General features: G+C 45.4%; 1 protein-coding gene across 1 annotated transcript in view; it reads right to left on the minus strand.

Moving 5' to 3' along the window:
- Nucleotides 1-76: 76 nt before the first annotated feature.
- The window catches only part of nrxn2b (neurexin 2b), a 569,330-nt gene continuing 547,805 nt past the window's right edge, over nt 77-21,601 (minus strand). The window contains exons 19-21 of the mRNA XM_079295191.1: nt 15,032-15,357; nt 10,248-10,326; nt 77-452 (exon numbers count right to left, since the gene is read on the minus strand). Coding sequence (XP_079151317.1) covers nt 154-452; nt 10,248-10,326; nt 15,032-15,357 — 704 coding nt within the window. The 3' untranslated portion in view covers nt 77-153. The remainder of the gene's footprint in view (nt 453-10,247; nt 10,327-15,031; nt 15,358-21,601) is intronic.

Raw genomic sequence — 21,601 nt, forward strand, 5'->3', positions numbered from 1 at the left:
ATTGACATGTATGGCCACCTGACAACACTGAGTTTTGAATGAATAACCCTCTGCTATGCTTCCATACACTGCCCTTTCTCACTCCCTGTTTCTCTCGTCTCTTTCCTTCTCTAAGTGCATCTATCTGTCTCTGTGCGTCACGGCGGCGCTCCCTCAGACGTAGTACTCTTTGTCTTTGTTCTTCTTGTTCTTGGTGACCGTCTTGGCAGTGCTGGGCTGTTTCTCCTTCACCAGGGCTCCGTTGCTCTGCGTGGCTGAGTTACTGATATAGTTGCGGCTCTGGTCCACCTGGTAGGAGCCCTCGTCGCGGTTGCGGTACTTGTACATGGCGTAGAGCAGGATGAGGATGCAGAGGGCAGCGGCCGCCACGATGCCGACCACCATACCTGTGGTGCTGCTGGACTGCTGCACCTCCACGGCGCCCGGGAGCCCTCTATCAGGAGACGTGGGGTCTGGAGTGGGAACATGGGGGAAATTTGGGGGGTAGGTTATTCCTGGGACTCTGCGGTGGCCCGGGTCTGAAGAGGGGTGGGCCGGTGGCAGCAGCACCTGGTCCCGGGTGTTCATTTTACCAGCGGGGATTTTGTTGTTGCTGCTGCCGCCGGCGGCCGGCTTGATGTGCGGGCTGAGCTGGTCGGGATTGGCTGTGGGGGTGGAGGAGAGAGGTGGGCGGTGGGAGTTGGGGGAGCGGGAGAAGTGGTGGTCTCGGGGGTTCTGGACACTGCCCTCGACAGCTGGGGGAGGAGGGAGGACAGTCCTGTCGGTGACCAGGGGGGAGTTTTTGTAATAGTCCTCGTCATCAGACTCTGTCATCTCCCCCGAGCCGTACGCCGACACCTCGATGGTCTCCTCACATTCCTCCTGGTCCAAGAGGCAGGGGGGCCGGCCGTTTGGCAAGGGGAGGGACTCTTTGGTGGTTTCGAGCAGGGTGAGGAAGGGGCGGTAGGTGGTTGGGGGTGGGGGGATTACTGGGTAGTGGGTGGCGATGGATGGGGGGTCTAGGGAGTCCACCGTTATTATGGGCAACACTAATTCACCTCCTAGGACAAGAAAGAGACAACGGAGAAACAGAGTGTTAGAGACCACCTGAGAGAGACACCGCCTCCAGATGAACAGAAGAAAAGCAGTTCAAATGAATACAGCAACACCAGTATTAGAACAGCACTACGACTTTACATGAGGTTAGTTATACAAGTTGAGTTAGTCTGTTCTATTTCAAAAGTTAATATGATGACTAGCTCTGAACTGAAATAAAATACAAGATGTAAGACAATACTCTATCCTTCACCTGTTCTGACCTACCTCCATGTGCTGCATAGACCTATATGCTCACTATGTATCACTAACACAAGATAAAAGTAGACTACAAATTACACTGAACAACTTAACATCTATTGTACTACACAGCCTATATGCTTCACTGCTGACTGTCTCACCTACGCTTGCTACACTACCGCTCAGATGTTTCTGCTGTGATTGGTTGAATAAGATAGCAAAACCACGAGGTTCAGGTCACTTACATCAACAAATTGGCCGCATGATTTTTGCATGAAAAAAAAAATTACAAAAAGAAAGCTGTGTAAGATTGTTCTCGGATAGTGATAAACAACTCACCCCCCCCCCCCCGCCCCCAACGTATTTACCTCTTCTCCTCTTTTGCTTTTTTTTTGGGGGGAGGTGAATAATAATCATGATGTTAAGAAACTTGAATTATTCATTTTGTTTATGAAGGATGGGCTCAATCCCTCTTCCCTCCCTTTGGGCATGGTAGTCTATATGGTTCATTTCTAGTTAGCTTAATCTGTATGCAAACCCTCAGGAGCTGCTGCAGCCAAACTCTCAGTACACACTACCGTACACTGAGAGACAGCATTACACACTACGGCTCCCTGTTCTCACCTGATGCCCACTTCCCTCCCAAACACCACACACACACACATGGGGCAATAACATCCTTCTCAAACAGCCACCAACACAGGTGACAATTAAATAATCGTCTTAATGAGCCAGAATTTGTTGTCAAGCCTCAGTTATCTGATTTTAGCCCACTTGTGAAATGATCACCCGATTTAAATAAATATTGCTGGGTGTAGAACAATATCATTTGTAAAACTTGCAGTCATTCAGGAGAAATCCTTTCTATCACAGGCCCAGCTGGAGTTAAAGGTTACACATATTGGGAGTTTGTTAACAGAACATGGCAGAATATCACTTTATACACTACATTTGACTTTCACAACATTTTTTTTCTCTTAAGTCTGGTAAATGTGTTAGGGTCACAGTCAAGGAAACATTTGTAAAACATGGCAGAGGGAGGGGATTAGATTATGGCACATCTTGGGGGGAGAAAAAGGATAAGGTAACAGCAAAACATGACCAAAGATATGCCAACATCATCAGCATAGAATCATGACTGAGCTTCATTTGATGAGGCGAATCAGAGTGACTCGGAGGGACAGGGGCTGGATCAGGCATTTCAGGGGTGATGGGGGATTAGTAAAGGGGAGGTGTTGGGATTGGAACAAGTCCCCCTGTATTCAGCTCAGCAGCCCCCCAAACCTTAGTTATACAACCATACATTTTCATACAGGGCTTTGTTACAAACATTGCGTTAACAAAGCCACTACACATATCGGCATATAACAACACACTTGAGAGAATCGGGCCTTGAAATGAAGCTAAATGTGAAAAGGATGTAACGGTTCTAAAGAAAAAATGAAAACGCAGTAATTCTTCAACCCTTCTTTCTAACTTCAGGCTAGTTTCCATGGCAATGCTCAAGTTATTCCTCCATTATATTCCCTTTCTTTCTGTGTTGGAGGGCTGTTTCACCTTGAAGGCTGAGAGGACAGCAGAGCGCGGTGTCACATTTGGACAACAAAGGAGGATTCCACAACTTTAGAGCAGTTCTAAGAAATTTGTGCTTTATGTGAAATGACTTGTCAAAGTCACAGAAGACCTAAAAATTAAATCTGTTTTGGGGCCTCAGAGATACAGGATGTAAGTTTGATTGAGGCTGATCGACGACATGGTGGAGCCTCTATCTTTACTTTGCCATCTCTCTGTGGGGCAGAGATGCTGCAAGTGCAATTTCAAGCTCTACACCTGCAGCCGACCAATTACGGAGGAGTTGCCTCCGCTCACTGCGTGGCCCACTTACAGTACACGTGGCTGACATTTCAAATGGACGGTTGTGGTGTTGTAAACGACCTGTGTGTTTTCCGTCTACCTTGGACGCACCCATGGATTAGTCTGTTCTCACTTCCAGGTCGTCAAATACAGCGGCTTGGTCATCAGCCCCTCAGCTTCAAACTATGCTGCTCTTTGTGGACGTAGTTATGGCGGCGGGAGTAAAGGAGGAAGTCAGGTGACTTAGTATGAAGAGCGACAAAGTCTGTGTACGGAAATCGGGGTGGATGAATGGGTCAGGAACATAGGACTTTAACTCAGGAGGCCGCGGTTCGAGTCCTGTGTAAAAACCAAAAGGAAACGCTGACTTATTTTCCATTGCATACTTAACTATGGAACAAACGTAGTTCATATTTTCCTGTGAGCGAGGAAGTTGATTTTGAAAAGCGTATGCATGTATTGAGCGGAAACTGACGCGAGAGGGGTCCATAGTTTAAAGTGTAGGGACACTGACCCAGCTGCTGTATTTGATTAGTTTGGAATGAGAAAGTTTTGTCTATAACAGTGCATAACAGAAAAAAGAATGGCGATATTATCGAAGTCTTTAACAGTAAAAGGATTGGTACGATGAATCGCTCGCGTCACTCTGCTGTGCTCTTAGTGGGCAGTAGAGCCAAAGCCCGATGGCCATTATCCGGTATGACTGGCAGGCAGTGGCCAATATAGAAATAATGAACCTCAGCCCTCATACACAGAGTGAGCCACATCTCAACACTCGAGGCAGTTATCAAGTGAACCATCGTTTCATTTCCTGTTGCGTGACCCAAGCCTACTGCACCCATAGTCTAAACCAATCTACAGCTTCAATCGGCTCTCCACGACTGCATTCCCTCTGTATGCAGTTCTGGTTGCTCAGTTAAAACCCGCAGGCAGGTTGCTGACAGGCCCGGGAAAAAAACAAAATGACGTCACCGATAACACATAGATGTGTTCTCCTGCTGAAAGCTGCCAAGAACCACAGTCTTATATGAAACCGACCCGAGTGAACATGAGAAATGAGAAGTATTTTATTTCACATAAATGTCTGAACCAAAACCAGGCCTGACGCAAACAGCACATAGCGTGTTTCCAGCGAGTGGGCGTGTCCGTAGTAGAAGCATGAAAGCGAGCGAGACGGAAGATATTCAGCCTGATTGATTGAGTTTGACTCCATTGATTTGAACAGCGGAGGCCGCGGAACCACGTTTAGCCCACATGACATTTCTTCTTTCTTCCACGGCGCTGCCAGCATGAGCCCCCCCCCCCCCTCTATTTACTCAAAAGGAGAACAAGACTGGCGGATAATGATGCATCTATGTCAGTTTCCTGACAAACATTGTGATTCTGCCGATCACGTCGGCCCGCTCACATCCATTTGAAATATTTAGAGCAAAAAGGTTGTTTGGAGTTTGCGCATTCTATAATTCAGCTTTGATTAGACTGCAGATGGAAAATCCAACAGCGTGTCCGAGCCGAATATATCTTCCCGCGCTTGCTTTTAAATCAGGCCATCAATGGTGGCCATATCATTTGTGCAACGGGGGGGATAAACCATTTACAAATGCTGCTGTTGCTCTCAGCCAAAGTGATGCATTTTGACACAGAGGGATGATGCCCTGCACAAATATCGTGTCACTGAGAGTCACATGTTGGCAAAGTCAAAGTAACCTCCCTCCAGCTTATCAGCACCTGGATCGACTCCATGAACCTCCATGAACCTGCTGAAAGGTCTTTCTGGCCAGCCCGGTGTTTCCACCTCGCTGTGGTGTAAAACACACACAAGCACAGAGAACCTCCACCATAGCAGACACATCACCAGCTGCTACTTCACCACCTCCCTCCTTTTGCATTGGGCCTGTTTCAGCTCTGTACATCTGTATATCGTCCGTATATGTTTTTCCCCCAACCATGGTGCTGCAACCAAGTATCTGTCGGGTTTTTTTTTGCAAATAAAACATTTCCTGTTATATGATAACAGATAAATCTTGTTTTTTTTATTGTGCACTCAATGGACGATCAATTAAACGGACTTAAAAATGATCTTCATCTGCTTTATTTCTCTTTTCCACTGTTAGTGTATTTGTATTTCTCCTGGATGAAACTATGATATCTGTTTACAGTTTGAAGTAGCCGTTCTCCATCCACTGCTGTGCTTTAACATCGGATTTGAATTGTAATCTTAATAAGATTTCGCAGCGGTCAGGAGAAATACTTCATAATTAAATGCACCGCTGACCAGTTGGTGAAGTGAAATGGTCACAAGGCATCTGAATGATGCCGGACTTGACTTCTTGATATGTGCATTTAACAGAAGACTGAGCACCGGTCTCTGCTTTCAGTTCTTTAGAAACAACAAATGTACTGTAGATGTACCACTGTACCACTGTTCAATGGCAATTATAAACCGATGGTGAGTGTTTAATATTCATGGAGAAATAATTAAGTGTTGATTAGATCATTTAAAGGCTCTGAACTAAATATTCGCTTAATTCCTCAGAGAAATTTTTAAGCTTTATTTTTGCAAAACAATGTAATTGCTTTTTAATCGTGAATGATGTGAGTTAGTTAATCATTTATCAATAAAGTTAAACAACACATTGTTATCTGTATGTTTTATTTTAGCTTATTCGTAATCTCTTTTTTGAAGTCTTTATACATTGTGTTTTATCTTGTTTTTTGTCTCATTTAAGCACTTTGAATTGCTGTGCTATGCAAATAAACTTCACTTGTATTAGAACTGAATACAATCAGCAGACGTTATCGTTATTATCCACACATTTCAGAATTAGTTTGCTATTTGCTGCAGACCGTTTTACACTTTTTTCGGATCCCCGTTTCCTGGAAGCATCCTGTGGACACAACTCTGCTGAAGCCATTTTAGCAGCGCACTGAGAAATTGTGTCGCATGTTTTACAATCACCTGATCGGCCTTCATAGGGACCACCGCTCAAACTATCCACAACTAATATCGGCCAATAACAAAGGAAGGCCGAGCGATCAGAGCACATTCACCTCACTATCAACGCAATGTTGCTATCTTGTCTGAGCGCCGCATTATTACCACAGAAATTGGTGAAATCAGAAGAATGTTTCTTGTACGAATTTGATAGACTTTCGAGAGTAACGTTGAGGACACGCTCCTCTGAAATCCGTGAGCGGCAACAGGATGGTGGACCGTTCACGGATCATCCAGAGGACGAGGGCTCAAGCCTCCACATTGCCAAACATCTAACCCGTGGAGCCCGTAGGATAAACCTGGGGCTACTTGTGGAGGATGGCTATCTACGGAAGATCAATAACGCATCACACTGACACCCGAACCCATCGACCAGTGTGGGTTTGATCTGAGTCACGCTGGGTCAGTGGGCCCAGCTCTTGGGTCATTCCTCATCTCTCATCCAATCTCTTGGTTCCGCTCCTCGACCTGAACAGAACACTCGCAGGTTGCCTCTGTAGCGTGTCGCCTGATAAATTATTGAGGAGCTCCTCAAAGCACTGATCTTGTCAGAGTAAAACCGATATAGTGCCCACAACATCCTGGGACTGATAAGTAGCTCGGAGGTATGCAAGAGAGAGGGGGAAAGCGAGGTCGTGCTGAGGTAGAGCAGAAAGAGAGATACAATGATTTAATGAGCAGGGCTTGTTGTTTGAGAAAGAGATGTTGTATATTATTCTCTAATTGTGTGTTACTGTCCATAGACGAACATAAAAACGTGTTTTTGAGTGAGTCTTGTTCCCGCTCCACGTTTCATCTCCGTCGTCTCGTCCTGTGTCTTGTCACTCTTGCGACTGAGGCTCATTAACGGCACTGGAGGATCCAAACCAAAGCTTTAATTGGGTGATGTAATTAAGGCTCCCTAACAAAGTCAGAGTTTAATTAGCCTGGTGGGGAAAGGCGGGAATCGTTCATGGGAACTTCGCTCCGCTCACTCGCTCGCTCAATTTGGCCCTCCTCTCCCCATCTCTCTCCTCGGCTTTGAGTGCAAAGGAACGTGACACCAATCCCAATGAGGGCCGGTCCTCCCACATCGCGGCCCTTCCAGTTCTTCCTCGAGTCCTTTTCTTCCTGTCCTGCTTTGTCTATTTTGGGTCCGCTCTGACTGCTCCGCACTCATTGCCCGAGGGTCATCATCTAGCAGCAGGCCAGAGGAAAAAAACGCCCGGCTTGAATAAGAACAAAAGTTGCGTCCCCTGAATTGTGTGCTGCCCGGTAAATACATCTGTAAAGCACATGGAGCTCCAGCGGCTTCCCACGCTGTCGGAAGGAGTTTATTGATCCCCATGAATTCACAGCAGTCATATCTCGCTCGGTTAATAGAAAATCCACAGCTGTGCTGAACATTTTTTCTCCTGAAGGCAGTTCAATAAGACGGAGCTGCATTCTCGCATTGGAATTGAAAACACTGGTCCTGTCACACAATGACTACAGGCCTGTGTGCGTGCGGAGCCGTGATGGAGAGGGGACATGTTTCGCGGACAATGTTCATTTTTTTTCCCCACAGAGGCTTATCCGACCCCGCTGGCTTTGCCTCGCCGACGCTCTTGTGGCATCTGGAAGGTGTGATACGGAGCATGTGCGCGCGCACAAGCACGTTTGTTGTTTTGTCAGGAGAGACGGCTGCAGAGACAAAACTTTACAGCCACAGAGTGAGAGAGACAAGTGTCTGTCTGGTAAGGTGAGCATGTCTGCTACTATTTGTGTGGAGAGAGAGAGAGAGAGGGAGAGAGGGAGAGGGGGAGAGAGGGGGAGAGAGGGAGAGCGAGAGAGAGGGAGAATTGCGTTTCTTCTTAAGCCTGACCATAGCATCCAGTGAAAAACTCTCATTTCTGCTTCCGATAAGAAGGGAATTGAGTCTCTATTTCGGTCCCCACCACCGACAGAGAAAACTGCAGGAGAATGCTCCACTCGAGTTTCCCAGCAGAGGTTCAGATCCGTTTCTCCTCGCACAAACATACCGATTGCTATAATCTCCTGCCGCTTACAGTCCAACATATATTCCATTGAAACCACTAATCCCCATTCCTGAAAAACAAACTTCAGTGAGGTGCTTTTCACAAACTAAGACATTATGGTGACTCTCTTGTTATCAGCCACGACAGTGACGCTGGTATTGTTTCCTCCTTGTGAGTCACCGGGGGTGTCTGTTGTTAAACAATGCGTTAGGATCCACACAAAATGTTTGCGTACGTAGAAATTAGGAAATGTACGTATGGCAAAAAATATTCTGATTTATAAACGCTTACGTACGCCTGCTAGTGAGCCATTTGCTTTTTAGATCTCACACCCTTCACACGCCCACATTCAACCACAAATGATCCATGCAAAGCATGATCATGAATGGTTATGTATAATAATGAACCTGCTGAACAATGCTTCTTTGCCGTGGATCACGCCAGCTACATTTTTCTTTGACATAAATCAAGGTGCTTGTGGGTGAGGTGTTCCCTGAACACGTGCTCTGTCATAATTCCTCCATTGATGTCGTCCTCTCGCAGTGACAGCGTTTGCGTGGGACGTGGTGTACACACACCTCAGTCAGACCCAGTTTTGTGCGTACACAATGTTATTAATAAGACCTCGGCGCTGATATGTCTGGACACTTTGTCACTGCGATGGCATCGCGACCGTGCTTAATTACAGAAGCTTCTGGAATAGGAAGATTGGATTTTCTAACTTTGAAACTTGAGTTAAGATAAGAGAAGCAGAAGGATATCATCTCTAATGAGGCCCCTTTACGTTGTATAATTCATGATGGATCCATTTTCAATTGTTGTTTATATTCCTTACCATCTCGTGAAAGCCTGAGATGAGCCCATTATAAACTATGTGTGCTCACGTTTGCTTTCTTCTTCTTTTTCACAGCACCGTCTGCCAAGGATTGTTCTGGAGAACTCCAGGCATAAGATGTGCAAGAGGCGCTTATATGCTTTGAAAAGTGATAATGTGTGCCATTTAAGCATGCACACTTCTGTGCACTATGCACATCTAGGCATGATTTTCCAAGAGAGCCAAGTGTGATATGATTGAGGACACAGTACTATTAAAACCCTATTTCCCAAGTTCTAATCCTGTTTCCAAGTGCTGATTGTTAACTCATCTCTCGTCACTTGATAAACACGTGTCAAACAATCATTCAAAATGATTTGTAATGCTAAATCTCTTACTTCTATCTAGAATCTAACCAGAAACTGTTTTTCGTTTGAGTCGTAGCATATTTTACTGAATGTGTGTGACTCATTGTTATCTGCCCCGCCATCTGGAATATGCAAATCAAGTGTGCATTTATGAATTTAACTTTAAAAGATTGCTTTTGCCCTAGGTGTTATTAACGAGGTTCTGGAAGAACACTTTCTACTATTATAAGAGAAGAAGTTGGCACTGTAACAGCATGTATACTGCCAGTGTTGTAACCATTGAGGCGATTGTTGTTTTCATCCCACCCACACAAGTCATTGAAATCTATAACGCTATTATAAAACAGAAATCTTGTCAGACACGATCTTTCAGGATCAAATTTCATTAAATCTGGATCTGCATATTCTATTTTGTCTCCTAAATTGTTGGGAGTCACACTGCTTCTTTGTACGTGGTTCTTGGCAGCTTTCAAGAACAGGCAACCTAATAGAGCTCGAAACCACAGAGACAGGGAGGAAAACACGTGGCCTTTAACTTCTGCCTCCTGTCATGGTGTCAGAACACTGCCTGACCCGCTGTTCGGGCTGCAGCTGTGTGCGGCGCAGGACAAGCTGCGTTCCCACGTCGGAACTGTCCTGCCTCGTTAAGAAAACGGTGCAATGGCTGGGTAAATGCCAGATACCACCTTTTGGCTGAGCAATTCAGGGACCACGCCGCTGCCGACTGCCTGCTGCTTTGAAAACCTATAAGACAAGCGGGATGGAGGGTTTCACATCTGGCCAATCAGAGCTGCATACAGAGGGCTCGGCAGTCACGAAGTGTCACGTAAACGTGGAGTAAAGGAGATCGCAGTCGTCGAGGTGAGTCTACCGTTGTTTCTAAGGCTGCACTTTGTTTTTGGACACCAAGTATTGTGAAGACAGAACTCCCTGAGTTGACTCACCATTTCCAGGCTCACACTCCTCCAAATCTTCGTCATCGCTTGGACACTCAGCTGATGCTACCAAGAGGTCATCCGCATTCTGGAAGAACGGAGACAGAAAGCAGAGAATAGTCAGGACACATTCAACACAGGACATCTGAGAGGGTGAGGAGTCTCTGGCTCCACTGACACACCAGCTAGTGTAACCAGGAGAGGCACACTTTAAAGGTCAATAGGTTAGAAATCTGTCTGGTTACAGCATAATAATCTTTTGTTGAGCAGGTTGTTCGTCGTAGAAGATTAGCTGATGATATAAGTGCTTGATGAGTCGTAGTATTAATTAGGGCTGTGCATTGGCAAGAATCTGGCGACACCACACGCACGTATCACCACACGGGTTGAAATTCAATATATTGCAATATTTTGCGATTTATTCAGTCTAATGTGATTTAGTATACCGCCACATGCATACAATCCGACTAAGAAGAAGTCAACTTTTTATTCATATCAGAACAGTCGGATCTGCAAAAGCATCACTGTCTGCATGTAAAGTGAGAATTGAGTATCACAAAACCTAGCTCTTTCTGACCAAACACCAACCTATCACAGAGGTGCATTTAGTCTAAAACAGGAATTTGTTTGCCCAACTGCATGTCTCAGCCCATGTCTAGACACCAGACCCCCCCTTGATTCAGGAGCCGTTTTCTCTCTGTTATTAATCCCCGGCCTGGGCGTAATCAGTGAGTCACATTGTGTCATTACATCCAAACAACCTACAACATCAGCATGCGGTTTCATTTATGAAATACAAAATTCACTGATACACGTTGCCAGAGAGCGAAAGGCAGCAGCTCCAAACTCCAGTCAGTTTCCAAGTGGACTCCACGAGGAGACAACTTAACATCCGACCTCGTATCCATCCGGACGAACACCTGGGAGTGCTCCAGACTTAGCAGTAGCAGCAGGAGCGTAGCGTGTGATCTTAGTTTTATAACACCGAGCGAGACAACTGATGAATCCAACTGTTTCACGGAAACCCACAGTATCAAGGGGGTGAAGGGCGGGGGGGCACACACACACACACATCAAAAGGTTGATCTTTTATTCGCAGCATCAAAGCACATTATTCGACTATGATCAAAGCTGCAGCGCGGCGGGTAGCTCAGAGCTTTTGGAGAAATTGAAATTTGGGTTTCCGCTCGCTTGCTTTCCGCCACCCTGGCCCGTCTCTGCTGCGTCCTGGCGGGTGCTGGGGATATTCATTAGAGCTGCATAGTTCCTGTTGGCTTTGCCCATCGCTGTATTTATAATGCTATTACTATGTTTGCTCTTGCACAAAATTACACCACAGGCTCTATCGGATGGATTATTAACTACCCAAAGGACCGCACACACATATATATATATATATATATATATGTGTGTGTGTGTCTGTGTGTGTGTGTCTTCCTCATGCGACTATGTGACCGTGACTAACATAACTGGTGCAGGGTTAGAGGTTCATTTCAAAATGTACTCATCAGATCAGTGATTGCTGGTATGAAGCTGTCGTGTTCAAACGCTGGTCTGAGCCGTAACTACAAATCCAATTCATTGCTGAGTGGAGTTATTCTACACCGGCTTTAAGAGTTCTTTATGAAGTTCCACATCTTGGTAATAGAATATAATACACAGCTCAAATAACTATCAGTGAATTACCCATTTCCTACCTGGAATATATGTCTGGTGTATTTTGAAACGCTGATTTCTTTGTCATATTCCTTTCATTATAGAAGCATTGTTTCTATATAAATTCTACAAAATGCAAAGAGTTTGAAGATGAACTTTCAAATATTCGGTTAAAGTTTCACCAAACATACCTACAGCCAGACTACACCGAGCTCCTGAGAAGCCACATTAAAGTGTAACATGAAGACTACTCACGTGAACACTACGGCGGTGCACTCGGGCACAACAAAGGGTGCCATAGTCATTCAATTCATCCAAAATGAACCAAGAATCTGAAAATAATTGTATTTATTCTGCACTTTATAGCGTAATCTTTAGTTTCCGACCACTGTTAGCAGTGCACGTAACTGAATTTTGAAGCTTGGTGATGCTCTTGCCAACATGCACCTTGGGTCGTCGTTATCTTCTACCCTTAAGCTTTATAAAAGGTCTACATATCGGAGCTTTCATTAAACGTGTAAAGACCTACGAATTTGAATATATAATCCGTTAGAGTTCAACCACTTCTAGAACTTACATTGCACACCTCTTAATTTCGATAGAAACTTGAATGGAAAATGACTGTTTGAGTGTAGCGCAACACTTTGTTCATCGACCGTAAAGTGAAACAAAGTGAGCATCCATCTCTGTGCCTTGGTTGAGTTCGAGCAATAAGAGAGGTTTGTACTGAAATTGAGTGAGAAGTGTTCCTTTGTTCATGAACAGGTGACAATAACTTACTTTATTTACCTGTGAAAACGCTCCTCCATGTCTGTTCAGCTACACCACACTCCACCGCTCATGCTAACTACACATTGTTCTTCTATTAATCTTAAACTGCTGTCGCTGCCATGAAAATAAAGATAAACAACAACACTCACTGTGCACCACAGTTTGAGTGTCTGTTTCTCCCAAAACATCCTATCCTTTTCCCTTTTATTCTCTCTCTTTGTCGAGGGGGAGCACATGAAATTGCCAGGCCTTCAAAAAACCGCCTTGCAAATCGGAACAAATTCCTGAATAAAAATGATTCAGTCACACTGAATGATATGAACGCTCAGGATTGTGTTAGACATCTATACGCCCCGATGATGCTGTTATGTTTTTGTGCGCACAGCAACACCTCTTTGATCATTAAAGCATGCAGATGAGCGACGCATTGGTAATGTCTACTCATTCCGTTGTGATGATGACACTATGTTCTGCTAGGTACATATTAATAAAAAAGTAGAAGATGGTACAATATCGTGTATACCAGCTGAAAAATAGATTCTTAGCAATAAAAAGCACTCTAAAGTTGGGACTCTGCTTTTTTTTATGACCCAACATAAACATTAGTCAGCGACCGCATCACACATTGAGGCTGGTAACAACAGCGAAGCACACAACACTCAAGAGTCCTTTGCTGTACTAAAATGTTTGCAGATCATTTATCGAACAAGGCCGTCTATTGGCTGCCAATTTCACATCACAGACCGCCGCTACAAAAGCTTGTTATATGCTGAACATGGAAGAATATGTCCGCTAAGATGTCTGGAGGTCAGAGATATTGAACTGAGTGGAAGGCTACGTATGACATCTTAGAGTCAGGTTCCATGGCTCTCATGTTTAGAGAGAAGATGCAGAAACACTAAACCACGGACCCTTCATCTAAATAAGTCATGCCAACTGGGCGTGCAGGAGACAGTGTCGTCTGTAAAGGAGCTTTGACCGACCGTCGAGTCCAAAAACAGCACTTGCTTGTAATTACGTGGCAGCCTCGGCCACGACTGAAAGAACGTGCTCGGGTGAACCTTTGAGAACGGGACCACCTTCAAAGCACTGCTTTGATGAGGCTTTGCTAACTGACTTTTTCTATTGAAGAAGAAGGAAAACAAATAAGCAGGATTTCATGCAAAACCAACATTCACATTTTATTAGAACTTGGTGTTTGCAACACAAAGTGCCATCACCTTGACTTCACTCTAATTGGCACTGCTGCTTTGCAAAATGAGGCCGATAGGACTTGCAAAGGATGGAATCTGCAAAGGTTTGAGATGATGATAAAGGGACAAAGAGTGAGCCGCTCTAAATATAATCTGAATCTGCTGAGCGCAGATGTTAGGGATGAGCGTGAGTGGCTTGCTGACTGATCTCAGATAAGCTTCCGTGGACATGAATAGCGCTGATGACAACTACTGAGTGAGGGAAATGTGCTAACTGGCACCTTGCCTTTGTGTTTCCTTTTGGTTGGACAGTTGAAGTTTAAAGTATAGTGGCTGGCTTTTTTATGTAGTTACAACAACATAGAAATAACTGACATAATGTAGATCTGGAGAAAAAGCTTGGATCTCTTCCAGTAATCTTATTTGCATAACTTACTTTATGCAGCAAGGTCTTTTTGCACACCGCACAGATTGTAGATCATCATACTGGTCGTGAACTAGGCCACATGAAGCCCGTTATTGAGGGTATTGCTGAGTGGAGTGGGTCTGGATGACCAACTCCTTCCATCCTCCAGTATGTGGGCAAAACCACTTCCCCACTGTTTCCTAATTGTTACTTACCATGATGGCGACGGCTACCTTTAGCGCACGGGGATAATCATCACACCATGAATCATAGCCTTTCTCATGCGTGTGAAGGAGAGTCATAAATATAGGTTCATGGCATCCAGAGTTGTTGTTGCTGATTTCCTGTACATAACATTCCTCCCCATCCTGCAGCCTTTTCTGATCTGCCTGGATGTGCTGTGATTTCCAGCAGCCTCCCACGTTTAGTCAGCCATATCTTCTTAGAGCAAGTCTAAATTGCAGTGTTGATTGGTCTAATAGGGCTCGTCACACAAAGCTGTTATGTGACTCCCTTTCAGGCGGAGGGCTGTTTGTACATCTCAATGTGGCTTAAAGGGGGAGGCTCACACAAAACACTGCGCTGAGGACGTGACTGCTTGACCCGGCAGTTGATGCAGTTCTTTTGAAATGTGCACTTCAGCACTTTTAGAGACAACTGAGATTCTGGAGGAACTTTAGAAAAGCCAATTAAAAAGTAACTGCACAAAAATATCTCCCCGGCTCAGTGACTCAAACGACAGCCTTCCTTCAGCTACGATTGCTCACCTGTGTGACACTGTCCCTCATGGTGGGCGAGCGCTGTTTGCGGGTGGTGGTTGTGGCCATGGTGGTGGTTGTCTCCATGATTGTGGTGGACATATCAGCCAGCGGGGTGGTGGAGGTGGTGTCTGTAGTGAGCACCGAGGGCACGTCACCCACCAGCCGCAGGTTGCCCTGGGACTGGACGTTGGGGTCGCCCTCGGCCGCCAGTTTGAGCACCTGCAGGCCGTTGTAGTACAGGCCTGAGATCTGGCCCTGGAAGTGGCGACCCTTCTCTCCACCGCCACCAATTTTGATAAACGCCTGGCTGTTGAAGATGGTCAATTGACGACCTGATGTGTGGGAGAAAAGGTAGACGAAGAAATGACAAAGAAGAGAGAGGAAGTGGGGGTAAGAGAAGAAGAGAAACCATGGGAAGAGGGAAAAGCGAAAGAGAGAAAGGGCAAAGAACACTAATCAGTCACGGTCATTGGGTTAGCTCTCACGTGTAACACAGAGTAACACACAGGCGCAGAGACGGAGAGACAGGGGAGGTAGAGGGACTGTTTCAATCACATGTGATTTCCTGGGCAACACTTTAGGGAGATTGGACCCTGGTTTGCTGGCGGTGCAGCCATTATGGGGCTGGGCACGTGCTACTTTCTCAGAAAAGGCAGTCTGAAGCTGGCAGTCAAATAAATTGCAGGGGCAGTTGCGGCTTGACCCTGAGACTTGAGATTCATAGAGAAATGCATCTAATTTGCCCTGAGATGGAATATATTAGAACAATGCCGGGCCTGTGTCATTGACCTCCAATGCACCTGAGCTGCACAATGATAAAGTACCTCAGCCAGCAGAAAAATAAACTGTCGCCCCGCTTTGCCTTCCAGAGGACGAAAATTAGATCCTTATTGGAAGGAAATGTTTAATTCAGCAGGGGCTCTCCCTCTCTGTGGTCATTACCATTCATCTGGATGGATAGATGGATGATGGGAGGATCGGGCCGACCATTTAACCAGGGTCCATTCCTAATGTGTTCCCAGGACTTGTGGCGACGGGGTGGAGTTCATGGGGGTGGTCTAACAGGTGGAGTTTTTCTGCCTGCATTTTCTCCAGCTGATGGTTTTGTTTATGCTTTTTTTCCCCTCCCCATTCTGCATCCCATCCCTCCATGGGGACGTCCCACCGCGCCACATGGACTGATGCAAACGTTGCCCCCTATTATGAGTCATGTGGATATGAGGGAAGATGGAGAGTGGTGGGAGGGGGATTGCGGGAAGGATGTGGGTTTAAAACCAGACGATATGAGGTAATTACTTAGAGGAGAAGCTAAAGAGCTTTTATGGATAAATCAATCGGTGTCAGGAAAGAGGGAGTGGGATTTTGTCTGTGAGAGGGATACTACACTCATGTGTGCATCTGAGAGCATCTAGGGATGGCTTGTTTCGGACCTCTGAAATGAGAGACCCCTTCGGCAGCCTGGTCTCCTAAAAATGACACTCCCACTCAATGAAACGGTATTTAAATTACCTTTTGAGGGAACAATGTTCTCCCGAATTATTTCTGTATTTGACGTATGACAAATATAATTAATCAAAGTCTATGTAGGGAGGAGGTCGGGGTGTATCGATGTTTCAAATATGAGACTTTGATCTGGAAGTCTGCTGTTCCTGTCCAATATAAAACCCAAACTAACAATTAATTCAATCCACAAAATGATTTTTTTCTGAACAGTAGTAGTTTTTTTTGCCTAAAGCTAAACGTGATAGAGAATACAGTTTCTAAACACAATAAAATTAAATCTTTTGAATGTTGCTATTGTTCTGTGGGATTGCAAGCCGGCGAGGACAGCCTTCTACTCATCAACAGGGAGACACTAGGGACAGGCCTGGGTCCCATTCGTTTTCAATTAAGAGAGCTGAAAGGATACTTCATCACTGTAATTATGATTTACTATCAGCCTATATGGGAGCCCTCATTCTGACATGTGGGTGAGACTAGCAGGCAAATGTCTATTAATGAATGTGTGTGGGCGCAAATCCACGTTTACTCTATGGATCTGTAAGTTTTGCACATAAGTGCTGGAGAGATGCATCTATTCCACTGAGATGGGACATGTGTCATCCCATTATCAGATCATTAGGCCCGTCGGGGGCCCGCTCCCGTCCCGACTTCATCATGATGAGACTTAATGTCTGGCATATGCACCGTTGACATCATGTCTCACTCTATTATCTCATCACTAAGCATGTTTGGTGTGGGAATGGTAATGAAAATAAAAGGAATGGAAGCTGTTGGGTGGGACAGATTGTCAAATTGTGGACATCAGCAAGGAGAAGACAGGAGAACAAACATGCTGAATAAACATACATACACAGAGAACCTTGAAACATCACACATCGAAATGCACATTGACACTCAGTCCACCATATGGTCCCCCCTGTATCAATCTTCCACCGTCCTTGACCAGAGGACACATTCATACACACCCACAGCCCAGAGGGTCTCTCATTTCAAGCAGCCCCACACGGCCCCCACTCTCCAGTAAAGTGTTGTGGAACACTTCATCATCAATATTCCCGAATGCTTTCAGTCTTCTTGGTGTACCAAACACCCCGTGTGTGAGCAGCAACTCCGAGTCAGAAGATGTTCTGTCCAGACGGGACCGTTTACTCCAGAGAAGTTATTGGCGTCACAGTTGCTCTTGGAGCCAGCGACACATTGAGCCATATTGAGAAGCAGCTTATGATTATGATGCAGAGGAGTGAGGGTTAGTTATACCTCTGAAAGTCTGTGCACATGCAAGTGTCTCAGGATCCGTTGGGTGACCTATTTAATTCTGTGCTACTTCAGCATGTGACGATGCGACAAAGTGCAGGGAGACGAGCCTCGAGCGCAGGAGACAGCCATTTGTGCGTTCATCCCATTTGAGACAGAGCGAATAAGAAAGGTGCCCTCTAGGCTAGATGAAGGGAAATCAGCGTTTGTTTTTGGGGCTGTCTGGTCGGGACGAGACTCTAACAGGGCCTGATGAAGTTATTGTTTCAGGGTCTGCCGGGTCAAATCAAAAGTGACATGTGGTTTTAGAGCCAATTGGGCAGCGGGCAGGAGTGGGGGGGGGGGGGGGGGGGGGGGATTGGAAAAAAAGAAGCCTCTGCATGACAAGCAATCACAGCGCTTAATATGACGGAGCTGGATGTGGCGCTGCAGCAGAGGAGAGGGTGTGCGCGAGTATATAATAACTTATGAAATATGTCAGTGAAATGACCTTTACCTTTGTGATTGTTGGCCTTTTCAAGCAGTGTGTATTTGCCCAACTTTTAGTTACATATGCCTTTCACGCTGTGTGTTTGTATGTGTGTTTCGACAGCTCACAGTGTGTGTGTGTGTGTAGTAGACAGCACAGCACACAGGGTTTGCATGTTGATGAGGGTCTATTGTAGCAGTTTTAGGGATTGCTGCCTCACATCTCTCCCCGGGGCTCTTAAGGCTTGGGATGGGACGATGAAAGGATATGTAGGTCTTTGTGTATTTGACAGATGAGGACGAATAATACAAGTAACAATTGCAAGGCTGTTCCGCTTATTCAAACCATACTTAACAGCTATGCTAGCTGCCCTGATAGGCTATACTTGACAATACCAACAGGCTGATGATTAGCAGTTAGCATTAGCATTAATGCAAAGAATAGCTGGGGCGGATGGGAATGTTATTTTGCACGTGCTTGGTCAGAAACCAAATTACATTTTGAGCTGATTATGGCACTAAATGGAAAGTCAGAGGATGATCAAAGTCCTCACAATTCATCCTGAGGAATTGCACGTCCGTAAATAATTCTCAATAGTTGTTGAGGTATTTTGGTCTGGACCAAAATAATGGACAGACCTCCAATGCCATCCATAGAGCCACGCCACTAGCATGGCTAAAAAGACAGGTTCCCCTGTAAAGCTATGGACTGTTAGTGCCAGAGGCTCAGACTAAACAGAATACATAAATCCAGACGACGCCTCATCAGCAAACACAAACCGAGAGCTCGGATCTCATGTCGGCTTTTATTCTCTTATTCCTGGATGCAACTGTAAATAAAATATATTCATTCACTGTTAAATAATATGCGCTATACTTGTAAAGCTTATATTGCGGAGTTGTGAGGTCACTGTAAGTAGGTCAAAAACGCCGAATGGGGCATTCCGTCACCGTTCGTACGATAGAAACAGATACAGTGGCCCTGAAAGTAACGCTTGCTTAAACCACCAGGTTAGGGCAGAAACTGCCATCTTAGAGTAGGAGAAGAGTTCTTTTTATCTATTCACACAGAGACTTCGAAATAGTTTAGAACTGCACCCTTTTTTCTTTCTCCTCAGCACCTTAAGTGTTAACAATATGCTGTACATCAACATTTCACACACACTGACGTTCCAGAGAAGGCGGGTTCCGGACGTGAGCCATTGTGGGTGAAGTTGCTCAGTGCTCCATCAGGCCATTTGAATGCTAAAAACAAATCCGCCTCTGCTTTGATTTTGACCAATGGCTCCACAAGGGGAACCAGATGGACACGCCTGCTTACTCTGTATAAGCGCTTTTAGGTTTCACTTTTGCACTCTTTGCTTTTGCTAGGGTCCGTGCACGTTTAACTGCTGGACATAATACTTCTGTCACAAATAAATGTTATTGCTTGAATTGAGCTAAACGCCTCGATCTCAGTCTGTTAACTCGTTCTTCATTCTTAACACAACGTTTCACTAAGAGACAGACAGCTGCAGATGGTGCACATATATACTGTAACTATTCTGTAACTGTTATGACTCCAGACAGCTAATGTAATCAGCTGTCGCCCTCCTAACTCTAAGTCCCGATTTCATTTAAATCCATGTCGTGTCCTCTCATAAAATCCATAGGGGAATATGGAATCCACAGAGTAGCACACAGTGTCCCTCACAACAAAGCGTAGTAAAAATAGCTCTAAAGGGAGATGCATATAAATGTGCTGGAGACAGAGAGCAAAGCAACATAAAGAAGTGGAGGGGCAGCAGTCAAACATATATTGTACTTCTAAGCATGTGAATCCTCCTCGACTAGAAATCGTGCTTCAGAGTTGCTGCGGCTTAGTAAATCTTTTCTGCTGTCCTACAGCCGAGGGAAAACACAGTATCCTGGCTGGGAGCTGCATGCTCACTGCTGCTTAAACAGGGCATCTGGGTAAAAGAAGGTGGACACGACTATTTCCAAAGGCATTAGCATCCGCGATCACACGGTTTCTGTTGGATCACCCAGGGGGTTTGATGGCTGATTACAGTGAGAAGCCCTCTGATGAACAGTAAATCATCACTGTTAAAGAAACTGATATGTAACATGTAATTTACTTTCTTTTGGCACTGGCCATAGGGCAGCTCCTGAGTTATCGAATGCCTGAGAGGGAGGCAATGAAGAAAGAAGAGGTTGGACAGGGACCGAGAGAATGGGGACATGAGAGATGACAACAGCAAGCGAGGATGACAGACGGGCAGGACAGAGGAAGAGCGAGCCTGCATGAGGACAGAATGTCAAACAGACAGATCGAGGGCATGGGGGGAGGGGCGGAGGGAGCGGATGACGGGCTTGATAAAAAAGAACAAAAGGAATCATGGAGTTGAAGACTGTGGCTGAAGAAGAGAGAGACATACAGTAATACATGGGAGTAAGATGGTAAGAAAGACGTACGAGGAAGTATCGTGAGTTGGTGAGAACAATGGCAAGAGATAGCACAATGAGGTAGAGGATATTGAATGCTTGGCGAGTCACCTCCAGCTTCCCTACTCTTTTTTTCAAGTGAAGCCATGGTTGACCGTGCCATGCCACTTGAAATGTCCCAAAAGGAGTTGAAAAGTGTAATAAACCAGGATGTCTTTTTATTCATTTTTAATTGTGTCTGGTTTTACTGAGCTTTAAGTTTCTGTAAAAAGGCACCACCTCCTGTGTGTCTGAGGATTTTTCTAATGAGCGACCACAGAGTTAAAAGCTTTTACCAGGTTGGTACAGGTTGCATCACTCTTGTGTGATGTCCGTTACAAACACTTCTTCAGCCAAAAGTGAACTGGAGAGTAAGCAGGAAAAGCAACTCTCCGTTGCAGCTCTGCATTGATGCACCATCCTCCTCAACTTTATTTCTGAACATAGAGAGAAAGTGGCTGGTCTCAGATGAGTTGTGGTGGGTAATTACTAGCTGAGCCGAGCCAAGCTAGGGGAGTGGGCTGGGCTTGGGCCACGTTCGGTGTGCTAATGCACAGATTGCTTGTCAGAGGCTGTGAAATAATGGCTGTATATGTCTGCTACATTTACCCAGAATGTAGGTGGGGAGTACGGGAGGGGGCGACGGCGCTTAGCCCCTCCCCTGGTTATGAGTAGCTAACCCGGAGGCCGAGGGAGATTGAAGGGGGGGTGTGAAGGAAGATCTAAGCGTACCCATCCTCAGTGGAGGGGATATGAAAAGGACTGCAGCTGGAGAGAGCGGCATCTCTCTCCCTCTGCCGTCATCATCACGCCTCTCTCATCCTCCCTCTACTCCTGTTGTCTCACAGAGAGGAGTGATGCCATATGGTTGTAAGGAGCTTCTATCCG

Source organism: Melanostigma gelatinosum (assembly GCF_949748355.1).
Source record: "Melanostigma gelatinosum genome assembly, chromosome: 23".
Lineage (NCBI taxonomy): Eukaryota > Metazoa > Chordata > Actinopteri > Perciformes > Zoarcidae > Melanostigma > Melanostigma gelatinosum.